The sequence below is a fragment of the Abrus precatorius genome, unplaced genomic scaffold (genome assembly GCF_003935025.1).
Source record: "Abrus precatorius isolate BTA unplaced genomic scaffold, Abrus_2018 Scaffold6, whole genome shotgun sequence".
In the NCBI taxonomy this organism is placed as follows: domain Eukaryota; kingdom Viridiplantae; phylum Streptophyta; class Magnoliopsida; order Fabales; family Fabaceae; genus Abrus; species Abrus precatorius.
The window spans coordinates 12,101,274-12,118,337 of NW_020874406.1; the positions used below are offsets into that span (position 1 = coordinate 12,101,274).

Sequence of the window (17,064 nt, forward strand, 5' to 3'; positions counted from 1 at the left end):
AAACTGGGAGTTGCTGGTACAACCTGAAGAGGTCCTGGCAGTAAGGACCTATGGCCAAGGAGATACGGAGCTGCTGATTAGGTGGAAAAATTTGCCTGATCACGAGAGCACGTGGGAGGTTGTAGAAGACATTCAGATAGCATTTCCAGCATTTCACCTTGAGGACAAGGTGGTTGCTCAAGGGGGCAGTGTTGTTAGAGACAAATTTCCAGAAGGTTTAAAAGTTTATAAGAGGCAACAGTTTAGGAAAGGTGTTAGGCAATAGATTAGCTTTCTGTTATTATTTTCTGTTATTATTTCCTGTTATTATCTTTCAGTTATGATATTTATTCTGATATTAGGAGTAGTTTAAATAAGGGTGATGGTAGATAGGGAGGCAGCGAGTAGTATTTGGGAAATAGGGTGATTGAGCCGCTTGAGAGCTCAAACATTAGAGTGTTGCTTTGCTCAACTGAGCCAATTCAATATACATTCTATCATTCAGAATTAATACCTTAACATATTTCTCATCACTCATGCATTATGTACAAACATGGTGATGCATATCTTTGTGCATATGCAAATATTTTAGGCTTATTATTATACCTTTCCATTTGAAGACTGCTTATAAAAAATGTTCCTATAATTTCATTACATCAGACCAACATGAAAAACAGTTGAGATTATGCACTAAAACCTGTATGGGACATAACATAAGGCTGTTCCATACAAACTTTATCTGGCACAGAAGATTTTGTTGCAGAATTAATCATGTCTGAAGCTACTGACAGTTAATTTAGCAGACAATTTTTCACAAGCAATTCGAAATGAGGAGAAAAAGGTAAAAAGGATTCTATTTATTATTTTGAAATAACACTATAGAGAGTAAACATGCACAGATATTTGGAAATATGCAACTTGTTTTGTTAGAGATTAAGTCACACAGAAATCTCCCCTCGTTCTACAATATTTAACCTAATTCACCTGTTATATTCCCCTTGACAACAACACTTAGACATTATGTTACCTTCTGAATCATCCTTTTTAAAAAATTTAGAAAAGAATTTCAAAGGGGCACTTGATTTCCAGTTATCACAAACTGTTTTATTTTCTTTTCCAGACAAAATATGATGGTCCAAAGGAGGGGGGGAAAATCAGATAGGAATACAGTAAGCAATAAATTGTGTACAAGTACTACTTGTTTCATCAAAATGTAAATTAAAAACCCCAAAAAGATTGGTAAAATATAGATTTTGGAACTGATCAAGACACTCCCTGATGGATCTCTTCCTACTAGCTTTATTTTTAATCCTACAACATGGACAACCAAGAGGACCGCTGTTTCTTTTTTAATCCAAAAGAGGACCCCGGTTATTCTAGTTATTGTAGTTTATAGACTAAACTGATGACACTAAAGCTCAGAAGGTTTTATAAATATCCTCTTACTATAAAAAAAAAGAAAAGAAAAATACTATTTAATACCTTGAGCACACCCCCATAGAGATATACACAGAATGAGCATAAAGCCTACTTTTCATGGGAAATAGAAAACAATTTAACATCAGCTCCTTAACAGCACGAACAATTGATGGTTTTGCTCAAAATTCCTCTCTTAAGTATGACACATAGTAGGGACCAAACTAACTTGCACATAAGAATGCCTAAAACTACTATCAGATTTCGATGGAGGAAACAATGCAGAAAGGAACCTATATTTGTAATTTATTACTCACAGATTCTTGGATGAACACCGAAGAGGCACAACCCTTCCACTTAGGATCTGAATCCGGAAATATTTGCCCTATATCAGGAAGATCCAACGCCCCTAAAATAGCATCGACCACGCAGTGAAGCAGAACATCCCTGTATCAAACCACCAACAAGGCTCATCATCGTACTCTTAAAAAAATTGAAAGTTGAAAGATTAAAAATCGGAAGGGGAGAATATAATTGAATTACCGTCGGAATGAGCCTCGCAACCTCTATCGTGGGGTATGTTAATTCCACCAATGATTAAGGGGTAACCGGGTTCTAGTCGATGGAGGTCAAAACCGTGCCAGACCCTAAAGGGAAGAGCCTTGGAGGTTGTGACGGAGACTGGGGATTTGTCGATTTGGATGGATGTGATTGGAGATGAAGCTGCTGAGGCTGAGACGGGCCTGAGATGGAGGTTGGGAAGGTGGGTAAGCTGTTTGCAACGAAAAACAAACAGATGAGATGATTAAGGAGTAATTCTGAACGGAAGAGGGTGGAAGTTGTTGTAAAGGAAGATGCCGCCATAGCCGTTGACGTTGAGTAGGCTTTGTTATGAATTGAAATGGGGACCAACAATTTCAGACGCCACACAAGGGTCTTTCAGCGTCTCAGACGGTATATTCTGTGTATGTGAGCCGAGACTAGTGACTGGCAGTATATAGTGGTAGCTGAGCTCCACAAATTAGAATTACCCCCGTAAAACAAAAGAAAGAAAAGTATGCATTGTATTTTAGAGGTTAAATTACTTTACAGGTCGTCAATTATTTAGAAAATTTTAAATCATTTCCTATATTTAAAAAGTTTATAGGTAGGTTAATGAATTTTAAATTAAAATTTTCATTTAAGATTTTATGAAATATATAAATTTAATTAAAAAAATAAAATAAATAAAGAATTGTACATTTCAGGCTGTTAAAATGCATAGTTCAATGTAAATTATAAATATTTTTATTTAGTATGTATTTGTCACTTTTTTAAATAATAATAAATTTTTTTAAATATATATATATATATATTGAAAAATGATTATTTTTCCTAAATAATTACTTTCCAAACATGCAGAGAGATTTTTAAGATGTATAGGGGTACTCTACCTAGCTTAGAATAAAAGAAATTTACTATTTGGAAGCTTAAATAAACATAGAGATTTATGAGGAAAACATGTTTCCTACCCCATATCCATTGGTTAAGCAGAAAAGTGTCCCTATTTGTTTTAGCTTTGTATTTTGTGGTTTTAAACGTATATCGAATATGAATTACACATAATCAGACTGTACAATTTTTTTAGCTATGTACTTCCCCAAATAATCATATCCATGACAGTACAGGGCCTCGATTTCAGCTCTTCTTCCGCTCTGAACCATCAAGGCCAGTTCTTCCATGTAATTATCCTGTTAAACAACATTTTGTTAATGGAAAATACACTTTAGTAGAAGAGAATATTCTTTTTTAAGCCTTTGGGAGGAGGATGCTTGGTGCACGTTACCTTTAACATAATAATTCATACAGATTGCTTCTTTGGTACAGCCTTATGCGTGTACAAATCTTATGCACAAAAGTTTCCTGCTTAGGAATCTAAGAATGCAGGACTTATTTGGAATCTACCAAATGATATAAATCACAATAGGTATGTATGCCAAAATGTCTTGTACAAGAAATGAAGCAGAATGAAAATTATGTTAATGAAAGTGACAACCATTAATCACTAATCAGGACTCCGGGGTAGAATATAGTACGGGCTTTATTCAGGGCTTCTGGATAGTTTACCTGTAAGATTCCCGAGGACAGCAAGCTTTGAGCAATTTGCAGATCCTTGGGCTTCAATGGAACGAGAGATTGGTCAGGCAGCAAGGGTAGATCATGGCCCCGCAGTCCTAGCCACTTGACGTTGCAAGCTAGATAATGCAAATAAAAACATGTCTCAAGCGTAAGTTTGATTCACACATATTACAGCTTGTAGGCTTTGTCGTATAATGAGATTAAAAATTACCGTATCTATATGCCTCTAGGCCCATTCCTACACTTCCAAATTTGAAGGTGCACAGAATAGCTAATCCAGATGGATTCCTTTAAAAAATAAAATGTGGGAAAGGAGATACAAATAAACAAAAACATAAAAAAGAAGCAGAACGTCTTTTTTTTCAAAAAACATGACAGTCAAAGCTGTATTTCAGAAGACAAGCAATCATACCAATCCACCAAAGCTAAAATTGGCAAGTCTGGAAAAGCTCGACTGATTCGATATAGAAGAAATCTGCATTTAAACTTCAGGAATTTTAGACATTCAAGCACTCATCTCACTAGATTGAGACTACAATATATTATATGGTAGTGTCAAGTATGGGGGAAAAAACCAATTCTGAAAGCATCCCGTAAAAGTTCCAAGCTATTTAATTTTCTCTCATGTGAGCTGGCCTACACAGTACCTTGTGGCCATATCTGGGTAACCCTTAGCTGTGATAAGAATGCTTGGAATTTGATGAAAGAACCGATCCTCAGCGAGCCGCTGAAATATTGCATGCTATAGAGAACCAATTGTTAATTGTGTACTAAAACGTATCCTTCTTCCATCTTCCTTGGGAAAGTATGGAACGTTTCAAAGTAGCATCATGATGTAACTGGTGAGTGAAATTAGGAATTTGAATAAACCAAATGACCTCTAACAATCTCACCTTTTCCACTATTATAACATACCGAGCATCTGCATTTAGAATCAAGTTCTCTAACATATTTAAGTCACCAGAAATTGCAAACCCAGAAGAACCACATACAGAGCAATCAACAACCTCTTTGCCCGGTTCCTATACACGAAAAATGGGGAAAACTAGAAGTGATTAGTTTTTACGGTTGCTACATTTCATCATACACTACAGTGAGAGAAAACCCCTCATATAAACTTCCCTTAGAGTGTTTACTTTGAGATGCTTTCTGTTATTATTTTTACTATTTTCTTACATGAATCTTTAAAAACAGAAAATAAAGTGAAAACAAAGTGGGTTTTTTAATAATTAAGAGTGAAAAAAAATCTGAAAACAATTTTTCAAACCAAAATCAGACGACCAGCAATATCCTAAAATGAAGGGTTCATGAGAAACCTGCAAAATCAGACGACCAGCTACAAGTCCTCGACTAGATGCCATAATCCCAAGACTGTATCGGCTGCACCGAAGCAATGCTACGAGATCTGTTTGGCGCAGATTTATATTCCCGTTCAAAACACCCTGACATGAAACTTGAAGCAAAAGACAGTTAATAACCTTGGATTGTCCTGTTGACATGTGTTTGAGAAGGAAACAGTTGTGGCGAATCACAAAGCAGCTTGTAGTAGAGCTCCCTCTGGGTGACACGCTTTTCCTGAAGTAATATCTGATAGCACATCTCCATGACTTTCCACACTACAAGCAATAAATTTATAACTTAGAAACGTAAAAATTTTTGGAAGAAAAATGAAACCCTGTATTTGTAGTCTGTACCCCTAACAAAGGCCTTTGTTGCATTACGTCTCATCAGAGACCTTGTAGATATGGAATGGGAGAGAAAAACACATGATAGTTCCGTCAACAGGCCATGATTCACTCGACTGTTGCTCAATTTTCTCTGAATCTGCTAGTTGCTTATGAATATCAATCTAAAATTACTAATGCATACATATTTGTGTTCTGCTAGCAATACAAGCTAAGAGAAGATAATGCAGAATTAAATAGAAAGACAATGAAAAATATAGCCTATGATTAAAATTTAATCTGTACCAGAGGCAAATCTGAGATGGCAGGGTTGGATGCATTCAATATTTTGAGAAAACTGAGCACCGACACTTCAATTCTCGCTCGGACCTGCACTCATCAAAACGAAATTGGCACGCCGTTAGGGATCAAAATAAGGAAAGAGGATGATTGATGGAAGAGTAATACCTGAGCAGGAGGAACGATATCGGCATAACAAAGTTCTTGATCGGAGAAGAACTTCAGCGTCGAATTCGCAAGATCTTCCATTGGAGAGTAGAATCTCTAAATTTCAATAACTGCACAATTGGCGCGCACTGCCCAAATAAGAATGTTTTGCGCCAAACAGAACTACGTGCCGTTTAACTATACATATAAACGACAGTCAATACACTGACCATTTTTTTATGTTAAGAGATATTCCCTAATGATGATGATGATGTGTTTATTTGAGTAGGAAAAATCTTCAAAACAATAAAAATGAGATGATATTGATAATTAACTGATATTTCCGTGTCTTGCATGCTTTTTCCTTTTAAAAAAATGGAGGCAAATTTTTAAAATATAATTAGAAAATTTAATTATAAGAAAAATATTCTGTAAATTCAAATAAATAATAAAAATGAATAATTCACTTAATCAAAATTGAAAGTATATATTTCGAGAATAATAGAATTAAAGGGAAAAAAAACTATCATATGATTAACAATTAATTTTTTAATCATTTGAAAATATGTATACTTTTATATAATATTTTTCCTATAGAATGTCTTCTTGTTAAGAAAAGGATGGAATCCCTAGATCGAGTAAGTAATAATGTATTGTAATATACTTTTATTTTAAATGTATAATAATTTTAGGAGAAGAATTTCTATATATTATATAGATAGATTATTCTTATAAAAAGGATGAAGTTAAATAAAAGAATTAAAATGATGACCGGATGTAACCAAATATTGATTTAAATAGCTAAGGTTTAGGCCCCCAACAAATTAATAGGTGGGTTGATTTTGTTCCTTGATAAATGGGGAACTGGTAAGGGTGATTAAGAAAGGAGCAAGAAAGTGTGATTATCCAGGGCGCAGCCTCTGCATTGATACAACGTTAGGGGAAGCAGTGGTAGTGCGGTACCAAAAAATGAGAGTGGTCTTTTGGCAAGGGCACTGGAGCTCTTGACCCACAAATGAGGGCAGGAGCTTAGTTGGAGTTATATGCTGATAGACTTAGCCATGTGAAAAATCCGTAACATTATATATTTAATTTTTGAAAAATAATTTCTTAAGATTCATTAAATGAGGGTGAAATGGGTAGCGTAACGAGAGGGGAAACAAAAGACAAGACGAAATAAAGAGAAAAAAAAAATTAATAGATACCGTGTTAACAAAACAATATAAAACAATTACGTAAAGATATAATTATTGTTAATTCTCAGAACTCCTACCACCGAAAAAAAAAAAACTTAGAAAAGTGAATTTAGCAAGATTTTTTTTTTTTATTCTCTTTGAATGTTTCTATTTTCTTTTACACCAAGACCCGAATGTGAGTCTATAAATCAAACGAGATCAAATCTGACAAATATAATTCATTAATATAATAAAAAATAATGATATTTGTTATGGTATTTTTCAGTATCTAATAGTCTCTCAATTATACTAAAATATTAAAAAATATTTATATTTTTTCTTAATACATCACTAATTTTATTATTAAAATTAACAGTTATAATTGTTTCACGTATATAATAATATATAATATTTTTTACTTTTTAAAGTACTATAAAATTTATCAAAAATAATTTATAAAAAATAAAAATTATAATTAATTTAATTGTTTAGACTAATTTTATTTAGATTAAGTTATCTTTGTTTTATATTTCATTATCATTGTAAGTTTTCATACAAAATTTCTATTCATTAAGGAGCGTTATGTAATGTTAAGATGTAATATTCATAGAAATAATTTGATATGCACGAGGTATTAACTTAAAATTTTATTTATTTTTATTGTCATACATAACTTTTTATACTCATTTTGATATTTTAAGGTAATCAATAAATTTTATTCACTTATTATTTTATGTAAGTCAGCTAATTATATCATCAATGTTTATTATTTTTAAATTTTATAAATATGAATACAAAGATAAATTACATGTCTCATTGAAATTTTTTTATGTAAATATACTTTTTTGCTTAACATAATAAATACATGCATTTAGTTTTTATTTTTCCTATTGAACTTAAATTTTTATTTTAGCACAATTTTAACATGAAAATAAACATACACCAGTGAGTTAGTAAAGATTAAAAAATATATAAATAAATAAACTATAATTCCAAATTATCTAAAATATTATAAATCAATATACCACTCAAATACGAGTTTAAAATTTTTAAAAGTTAAAATACATATCACAGTTAGGTGAAAACAAATTAGATTTGAAAAATGTTAAGATAGTAAAACTTCGTATTAATGATAAATTAAGAAGCATATAAATAAAAAGACTATATTTAGTTATTTATATAAAATTTAAAGTTAATTCCAGACAAAGGGCAATACTCATCAAAGGGAGATCAAGTACCAAATTGCTGGTAGGAAAAGGAAATGGGTTCACCTTTCGCACTTGTACATGCCCCCTTTTGACTTGTACACTCAGTCAACTCGATTAAACGCTGTTGTTAGTTTGAACTTGGAAGCAAATATATTCAAAGGCACAAAACACACAGTAACAAAGCTTACTCAAATTTACATATATATATATATATATATCGCCAAAACTAGGCTGACATTTCTCCAAAACCCACCCCTCTTGCTTGGCTTCCATTATATAGTCCTAGTCAGCCTCTTAATTTCTTCTTTGACTAATTGATATCTATCTCTATCTCTACACGTTTTTCCTATATAACTGCATTTTGGTGTTGGATGAACTTGCACGCTTGTGGGATGCACCAGAGACGCCCCAGCCACAATCATGGACAACTCACATCGCATTTTTTCTCAATATTTCTTTTCTGAACATGATGACCTACTTTGTAATTTTCAGGAATTCTCAGAAACCACAACAGTGGTTGATGAATTGGAAGAGTTTTACAAACCTTTACACCCCCCTCACCCTATTCTCAACAACCCTCTTCCCATCGTTACAAATTCCCTGCCTATCCCCCATGAAACCGAACAAGAAGTCAAAGAACTCAAACCATCAAAAGAAGTAGCAACACAAGATTTGCGAGATCCCCCACCATCTAAATGTGAAAAAAGGTCGGATAATTATTTATATCCAACTAAGAATATGAACTTGATTCTTTAGAAAAGATAACCAATACATATATCTTAATTATATAATAGTTTAAGTATTATTTTATTTTTGCATTAATTCATCATTGATTCAGCAAGAAGAAGCAGAAGAACAAGAGGGTGAAACACGTGTTGACAGCAGCAGATGGGGTCTCGGACCAATGGGCATGGCGTAAATATGGGCAGAAACCAATAAAAGGATCAACCTATCCCCGTAGCTATTATAGATGCAGCAGTTCCAAAGGGTGTTTGGCTAGGAAACAGGTGGAACGAAGCCATTTGGATCCTGGAGTTTTCATAGTTACCTACACCGCAGAACACAGCGATCCTCACCCACCTCGCAAAAGCTCGCGAGCTCGGAACACCCGAAAGAACACTTCCACAGTTGCCCCTCCAATAACTCATGATCAAGACACTTTCTCTCCACGGACACCTGAGACGGCGGAGTCCATTGAAGATGAGCATGCGCCAAGTGTTGAACGTGAACGAAGTAAGGGTCTTAAGAAAGAGAAGGATTTTGTAGGTGATAGTTGAGGAATGCATTACAAGGTTGCCTTTGTAGATTGTACTTTTGCTGAGACTTCATATAGTAACGTAACTTGAATTTGGGTTTGCCATTTTTCTTTTGCACGGCAACTGACTATGTAGATCCCCTACATTTCCTCCGAATTAAGAATTTTTTAAAGTTTGTTTTGTTTTGTCCGTATTATAAAATCTTTTGTTCTTCCCAAGATCGACCGCAAATAAAATTAAATGCCAATCATATACGCTGTTCATCATTGGGATATAATTGCATGCAGAAAGAAAATTTTTTGGTTCACACATAATTCTACAAGTATTATTTTTATTCTACCAAGAGAAATTGATCCCCCTCTTTCTATCGAAGTCTCTGGGATGATTCTACAACACATGCATTGGAGGTTAAAAGTGATATTTGGTTTACAACATTACAACCTTTTTCTTTTACCTTAAAAAACACCACAGCTTTTTTATTGCAGCCATATACAAGTTCAACAAGTTCAATCAACCAAACTTGACGTTAACCACATTACAATTACTTGCCTTTATATTTCTAAACACTTATTATCTGATTTAGGCATTTTTTTGGTCTAGGACCTAATATTTCATTTAAAGATGGCAATTTTATTCAAGTCAAAGATATTCATAGTACAGTGAAATCAATTCATTTAGTGAGAAGTTTTTCTACACATATAAGACTTAATATTTACATTTTATTTAAAGAAAATTAAATGTTTTACACAAACATTAAAATTATTTTAAATATTATTGTATATTCATTATTTGAACAAAGTGTTTTTCAATTAAGCTAATAGCTCATTATTTTAATCAATCATTAACATTAAAATTATTTTGAGATCCGTTGCTTGCTATTTAAATTAGCAAAGTCAAGAATTAAATAGCTATTGATTTTATTAAATTTGTTCGCTTTCGTTTATAAGTAAATAACGTGCCTTTTTAACCTATAATATAAATTAATAGTATAATTTATTTATTATTGAACACGTGGATTAATTAATAGAAAATTTTCTAACTTAACTTAAATTTTAAGTTCAAATCTCAATATAGTTATGTTAAATATTTTAAAAAAATTGTTAATTGTAATAATTTTATTCAATTTAAACAAGATTATCTCTAATAGAAAATACATTTACTTTAGACAAAAATAAAATGGTATAAAATTTTCACATTATTAACAAATTAAATAACATATTAATTAAGTGTAACTTTTAAAGTTATTATCACCAAATAGCAAAAAAAAAAAAGTTATTATCACCAAAGTTGATCATTTTTAATAATATAATAATTCATCTTTTGATTAATAATGTAACAAAAGATTTCACTGTCAATACCACTACATCTTTTTTCCCTGCATCTTTACACTGAAACTTTATAATATTATACTCTACTTCCTTAAAAAACATTATTAATTAAATGAGTTACTATGATAATCTTTTAATAAAAACATTTTTATTAAAAAGGGAATATATTTGTTAATTTATTTAAGTATTTAGGCAAGATACCAATAAATAAGAATGTTCATAAAAATTAATTAATATTTTGTATTTTTTAAAATCATAAATATTTTTAAAATTTATTAAACTCAAAAGACATAATATAAGATGATGCGCGTCACTGAAAAAAAGATATTTTATTGCAGAGGAAACATATTAAAATGGTTAACTAATAAGTGTAAGCAATGGAGTCACTGGTCCATTATGAACAAAAAGAAGAAGAAGAAATCATTATCCATTAAAAATTGAACCAGCTGGACCAGGTCTATTTTCCTATTTTCTATGAAACTATAAATATTGTTATTAAACTCTGCAAAAAAAAAAAAACATATTTTATATAACGTGTTTATATATATAAAGAATGAAACTTATTTAACCAAGCTTTTAAAATAATTATTAAAAATATTTAAATATGAAAATAATTTCTATATATATATTTCAGCACTTTTTTGCTTTTGGTCTTTTTATTTATTTATTACATTTTGTTAATTTTTCAGTTTTAATTCCTTTTCCTGGTGTAGTTGAGCAAAAGGTTTTAATTGGATCACGTTAGTGACATAAATTAAAACACAAATTTTCAAAAACGTAGGAATTAAAATAAAATAAAAACACTGAACCAATTTCATATTTAAGCCCATTAAAAAAAATATTTTTCTAAAAGGACTACTAATTTGCAGCGATATATGGTAACATGTGGGAGGAGTAATCATGTTGTTTGCGGTACTGAAGTTCCTTAAACAAAAATTAACTTGACCAAGGATTAGGAGGATATCATCATTCCTTGATCCTCTCTAACAAATAACAAGCGTCAATTCGTTTTTTTCTTCTAAAAATTAATGGGGACACGAGGGATCAATCCATCGAGTCCAGTCAGAAAGCCACCGGATAGAAAGACTTATTTTCTATATTTTGACCAGAAGAAGGAATAATTAATCTCCGTCACACACACGAAAGCCCAAATAAAGAAAATAAATCTCAATTCCCTAAATTAACGAAATTAGGTAGAAGTTTGCCCCTATACTCAAGGCTAGAGCTCCATGCTAAAGCTTCAAAGTTGTTTAGATGTAAGGTCCAAAGTTGAAGCTTCAAGATTCCAATGTTGTCGCTCTAGATCTAGTCTACTATTAATTCAGGAAATTGAATCTTTCTAAATACTAAAAAGGAGTTAAGTTGACGGAATTTTCGCAATTCATTCTCTGAATCATATCTAATTTTTTCTCATCATCTCCAACAATTGGCTTAGATTAATTTGCTTTAAAGGGCGACTTGAAAGAAGGTCAATTAGAAAAGAGATTAATCTTTTTCTTCATCAACATGATCATATCTTTCTTTTACACATTTTATTTTTGTTTTGATTTAATTCATTTCAACATATAGGTCTAACAAAATCTCTATCTAGTTAGGGAAGAGATGCATCATACTAATACTTGATGCATGCTTAAGTTTGACTTTCATTGTAATTCTTATTCTTTTATTTAGTGATCTGACATATCCTTACTTTTTTTTTTTTTTGCGAATTAGTCATTCATATATTAATTTATTGATTACTTGTTCTTTTAGTTAAAAAGAGATTGGAGTATAATGCGTCTTGGATTTCATAACCTTGATTGATAGGGATATAGGGAAATATAAATATAAATATAAATATAAATATATATATATATATATATATATATATATATATATATTATCATTTTTCATGCATGTGATATTTTTGAGAAACTTCATAGTTGAGCAATCCCCTTTAACTCTCGATAGTTTAATCAAGGAATTGGTGGGCTACATATAGACCGTAAGAGCGTACGTTAAGATATTAAGAGGAACTAAAGATTAGTGAGCCCAACAAATTAATTATCAATTGAAAGCATATGAAAGGAAACATTTGAGCATAATGAGATATTTGTCATTCATAGTTAAAATAATATTTTATTAATTACATTTTTTTAATATTTTTTTAAAGAAATTTTTTTTTCTTATAGTAATATAAGTTTAAAAATTTTTATATTTAATCTAAAAATTTTATTTAACTTACATTACATCTAATGAGTTATAATTTATTACTTAATTAACTGTTAAATAAAAATTTTAATCAAATATAAAATTTTTTATATTTACACTAGTAGGAGAAGATTCTGTCATTTTTTCAAAAAAAATATAAGATTTGAATAAGTATATTTTATTTTTAAAAAAAATTATACATATTGTCAACAAATAATCTCTATCTACTTATTTTTAAAATTTACATATTTTTCTGGTTCCATGCGTTTACAAATATATACCCGTAAAATATATACTTGCTTACATTACAGAATTAACAAAGCATGTGAAATGCCTTGAGAAATTTTGATAGCCCGAGTGGGAAGAGTTTCCTTACTAGACAACCTATAGTCAAATTCCCTTTTCTAGAAGTAAACAAGAAGCACATGGTTCTTTGTAGAGAAAAATGCGTATGATTTCATTATAACAGACCATAAAAGTGGGGTTTTAATTTGTATGATACAGTACATGATTTGAACCTAAAATTCCTTAAAATTATTTAAATCTCGCAACTAGCTACTGGCTAGTTCACATGTAATGGATTTCTACGTGAAATTCTTCTTAACATGGATATGGCGGGGTAATAATTAGTATCGGCTTAATCAATCTGACACATAATCAGGGATTATATTACATTAATCAGCTTGATTAATCTCCCTACCATCTATCTGGGGAAACTGCAGTGTCCTTGGTTTGGTTTGGGTCGTTTCACCAAGCAAAGGGGACACTGAACCCACGAAACCAGCATTCATATAGGTGGTAGGTTCACTGTGAGAATAGTCAGATCTTGCATCACTGAATTGGTCATTTGAATTGGGGCCTCCAACAATGGCACCCACATGAGTATTGGGATTTGGATTAGCAGAAGAGTAATACTCCGAGAGACCATCATTGCAACCCACCTTGGCCGAATGAACTTTGATCGAAGGGATGGATGAGCCTCTGTGGTGTAATTGTTTAGGGTATTTACTCCCAAATCCCACCATGTAAGACATCTTCATGGGATTGTTTCCTAGTATGTAGTCCACCTGCAGTGCACATAGTATCAAGTAACATCACATGCATGGTTGTTGATATTATTTAACTGATATAATGAATGGGGGATTGACAAAAAGTAAGAAAACCAAGAAAAAATGTTTCTAATTTTTGTCTTCTGTATTTGTAACTTTTTTTATATATATGGCCTTAATAACGTTTTGACAAGAAAAGTGGGATTAGTATATACCTGGGTTTTTGCAAAGGCTCTAATTTCAGAAGGGGTGATATGCGCCGAGCCACAATTGACTCCATCAATATGATATTTGTTTAGGATTTTAGAGAAAATGAATAGCACCATGGTGGAGCTCGTGACATATTGCAGATTACTATTGTCTCTAGTAAACAGAAGCCCACCTGAGTGAACAAATAATACGCAACGGGATCAGCTTATTCATTAAAAATTCATAACAACATGTTTTGCACAATATAGCACAACTGATATGCAAGTAGTGTCTTTTCCATCAATAATAACATCACTAATAAAATTATTAGCTAGTTAAGTTGCCAACTTGTTAAATATTATATATATATATATATATATATATATATATATATACCAGGTGTTGTTCTAATCTGTAGAGAGCTACTTCCGGGCATCACTGCACATATGAATGATTCAGCGTCACTCTTAAACTTGGCTAAATCTTTCTTCCCACCATAGAATTCCTGGAGAAAAGAAATAAAAAAGTAGTAGAATTGATGAGTTTTTTTTCCTTCAAAGTAAAAGAATACAAAATTGTTATATGGTAGTTAACTGGTAATTAATTAAATATATATTAAGACCTCCGTTAGTAATGTCTGAGCTCCAACAAATTTGTTATCCCAGCTGAATTCAGACACTGCCTGATTCCAACCTTGGTTTCCTATGGTGTAGCTCAAGTACTTGCTTTCTCCACTGGCCTTGTATAGCCAAGAAGCAGCCCATAACAGTTCATCCTTTTTGTACATAATTCGGAAATCACGGCCTTAATGAATTAATAATGTATGAAAAATTAGATGATGTTCAAATGTTTCCAGCAACAGCAATGTTATCTTTACCTGGTAACCTGAGTACGAGCAATAGAATGGGCAAGAACCCGAGTAAGAGCCTCGATGCTTATCTGCAAAATCAAACAGCTGCAAAACATTGTTAGTGTACAGGTTAATAAATTTTGTATAAAGGGCCTAAAATAATTAAATTGTTATATTGAAGCACAAATAATTTTATATCTCTTCTCATGCAAGAGCTCATTTGGGTTTGGAGAGAATAAAAGAAAGTGGAAAAATCCAATTCTAACCAATGGATGATATGGAGCCAATTTCTCATTATGATTCATGAATGACAATGAGTCACGCTCCTTAAATTGCTTACTGATTTTGAATGGCTTAACAGCGTGGAGGAATAATTGGCATCTATTTTCTTGAAGACAACTGAAGCAGCAGATAGAGCAGCAGCAGACTCAGCTGCAGCTTCAGTTCCTGGGGAATTAGCATCGATCTTGTAGGCTGTTCTTGGTGTATCCATGTCTTCCGGGCGCTCCCAACATTGGTGATCTGCGTTTCCATCCCCCACCTATCATAATGATACTAATGAGCTACATGGATAATATAATTACCGAGCAACACATATATGTCCCATTTAAACGTGAACTGTCAACAATAGGTCATATGAATGCTTCCATTTTTCTTGTCAATTATTTATTTACATATTTAGGTTTCGATTTGATGTTGTGTTGCACTGGTTATAATACATTCAGCAGTGATTAAATTATTCGTGCTTGTGAAGACGCCCCCCATACATTCCTCATATATATATAAATGAAGATATAATAATGCCTACATGTCCTACATTTTAATTTCATAATATAGTTTTAATTTACGGTTGTATTGTATTCACACATAGTAGGATAAGGTTTTGTTGTACATGTTGTTACATTGAATTGTGATAACTGAAATTGTGATTAATTAATATTGATAAATGTCGTACGCCATATGTTTTAACGAATTATGGGGGGCCTTCGATTACTTCCAACGGCTCAAACCGGTGTTTGATTAGCTGGCAAGTACAAGTACTTGTGAATAGAATAATGTTTGGTTGACATTGTATCTCATTAAAAGTGTCAAGAGTGAGATTATTTTTAACAGGTGTAACTGGAAGTGCGTAAATTAAATAAAAAAACAATACTCTTGTTAATATATAGAAACAGGCCTGCGTATAGAGCGTGGTTGGGGAAGTGTGGGCTTGCAATATGAAGTCTGCGCCCCAGCGGATAGCAGTGTGGAGATTGCCAAGTTGCTTCACCGAAGATATCTCATTCTCATACTCAACAACAGCCCAACTCAATAAGCTGACTGTAAATGCCATTGGCCATCCAAACTTGACATTATCACCAGCATCATAGTATCCTCCAATCAAATTCACCTGCCAAAGATAATAGATGATTAATAAAGAAATTTATGAAACACATATATATAATATAATCATAGCACTGTGTTCAAAATTTTCAGACCCGTTCAATATTTGGTCTATTATATATTAGTATTACAATGTAGAAATATTGTCATACGTTTTGAAGTTTGCCATCAGAGAGAGCCGAGTCCCCCCTCCACTTGACTCGTTGGCTGGTGGGCAACTTCCCTGAGCGTTGTCCTTCAAAAAACAAGATGGCTTTGCCAAGAGCATCTGCATAGTCATAATTAGCTGAGGAACCAGTTAACTTCTCATCCATCATGGCTAGTCCATTGTGACTAACCATGGCACACAAGAAGAACACACCACTCACAACCAAATAGTACCCCATGATGTATTGCTACGTAACTCTCTTAACTCTGCAGGATTCAGCTAAACTTGCGAGTATATATAGAGAGCATGGCAGTTACCTAACAGTTACTAACTCGATGATGTGGTGGAGTGGGAGATAACGTGACGTATAGTAGTCACTATATGCATATGAGAATTAAAGTCAGACTAAATGAGTCAGGGACCTAGATATATGGTATGGAATATAAGTCTTCATGAACAAGATATTGCTTCTCCCATTCCCCCTGAACGTCATACATTGTTTTCCGTGTTTGTGATGCCTTCTGCCTATATGATTAGCAAGATTTTTCTTTTTTGGGTTACCTATGATTATCAATTTTCATACATAAAGTGGCGCCATAGATTTTGGTATGTAAATAGTATATTGGATATATATGTATATATATAAGAAAAATGTTAGGCAGCA

The 17,064-nt window shown here is 32.3% G+C and overlaps 3 protein-coding genes and 1 pseudogene across 4 annotated transcripts; 1 reads left to right on the forward strand and 3 right to left on the reverse strand.

Annotated features, from left to right (window-relative positions):
- Nucleotides 1–1,688: 1,688 nt before the first annotated feature.
- On the reverse strand, nucleotides 1,689–2,391 carry LOC113870179 (annotated as a pseudogene).
- A 599-nt stretch (nucleotides 2,392–2,990) lies between these two features.
- LOC113869849 (meiotic recombination protein SPO11-2) lies at nucleotides 2,991–5,813 on the reverse strand. Of its 2 annotated transcripts, none has more exons than XM_027506346.1 (11): nucleotides 5,646–5,813; nucleotides 5,484–5,567; nucleotides 5,208–5,337; nucleotides 4,992–5,129; nucleotides 4,830–4,918; nucleotides 4,407–4,535; nucleotides 4,161–4,255; nucleotides 3,926–3,988; nucleotides 3,725–3,801; nucleotides 3,502–3,629; nucleotides 2,991–3,125 (listed from the first exon to the last, which is right to left on the reverse strand). In XM_027506346.1, the coding sequence occupies exons 1-11, from the start codon at nucleotides 5,724–5,726 to the stop codon at nucleotides 2,991–2,993; spliced, it is 1,149 nt and encodes a 382-aa protein (XP_027362147.1). In that variant the 5' UTR covers nucleotides 5,727–5,813. The 2 variants fall into 2 exon arrangements, with proteins under 2 accessions (XP_027362147.1, XP_027362146.1); XM_027506345.1 differs by having other exon boundaries at nucleotides 3,475–3,629.
- A 2,272-nt stretch (nucleotides 5,814–8,085) lies between these two features.
- LOC113870180 (probable WRKY transcription factor 29) lies at nucleotides 8,086–9,284 on the forward strand. Its single transcript, XM_027506778.1, has 3 exons — nucleotides 8,086–8,133; nucleotides 8,500–8,714; nucleotides 8,846–9,284. Exons 1-3 carry the CDS (start codon nucleotides 8,086–8,088, stop codon nucleotides 9,282–9,284), a joined length of 702 nt encoding a protein of 233 aa, XP_027362579.1.
- Nucleotides 9,285–13,335: 4,051 nt separating this feature from the next.
- On the reverse strand, nucleotides 13,336–16,638 carry LOC113869428 (endoglucanase). The gene is made up of 8 exons (XM_027505749.1): nucleotides 16,405–16,638; nucleotides 16,047–16,259; nucleotides 15,210–15,410; nucleotides 14,897–14,974; nucleotides 14,642–14,794; nucleotides 14,416–14,524; nucleotides 14,046–14,212; nucleotides 13,336–13,848 (listed from the first exon to the last, which is right to left on the reverse strand). The coding sequence occupies exons 1-8, from the start codon at nucleotides 16,636–16,638 to the stop codon at nucleotides 13,456–13,458; spliced, it is 1,548 nt and encodes a 515-aa protein (XP_027361550.1). The 3' UTR covers nucleotides 13,336–13,455.
- Nucleotides 16,639–17,064: the final 426 nt, after the last annotated feature.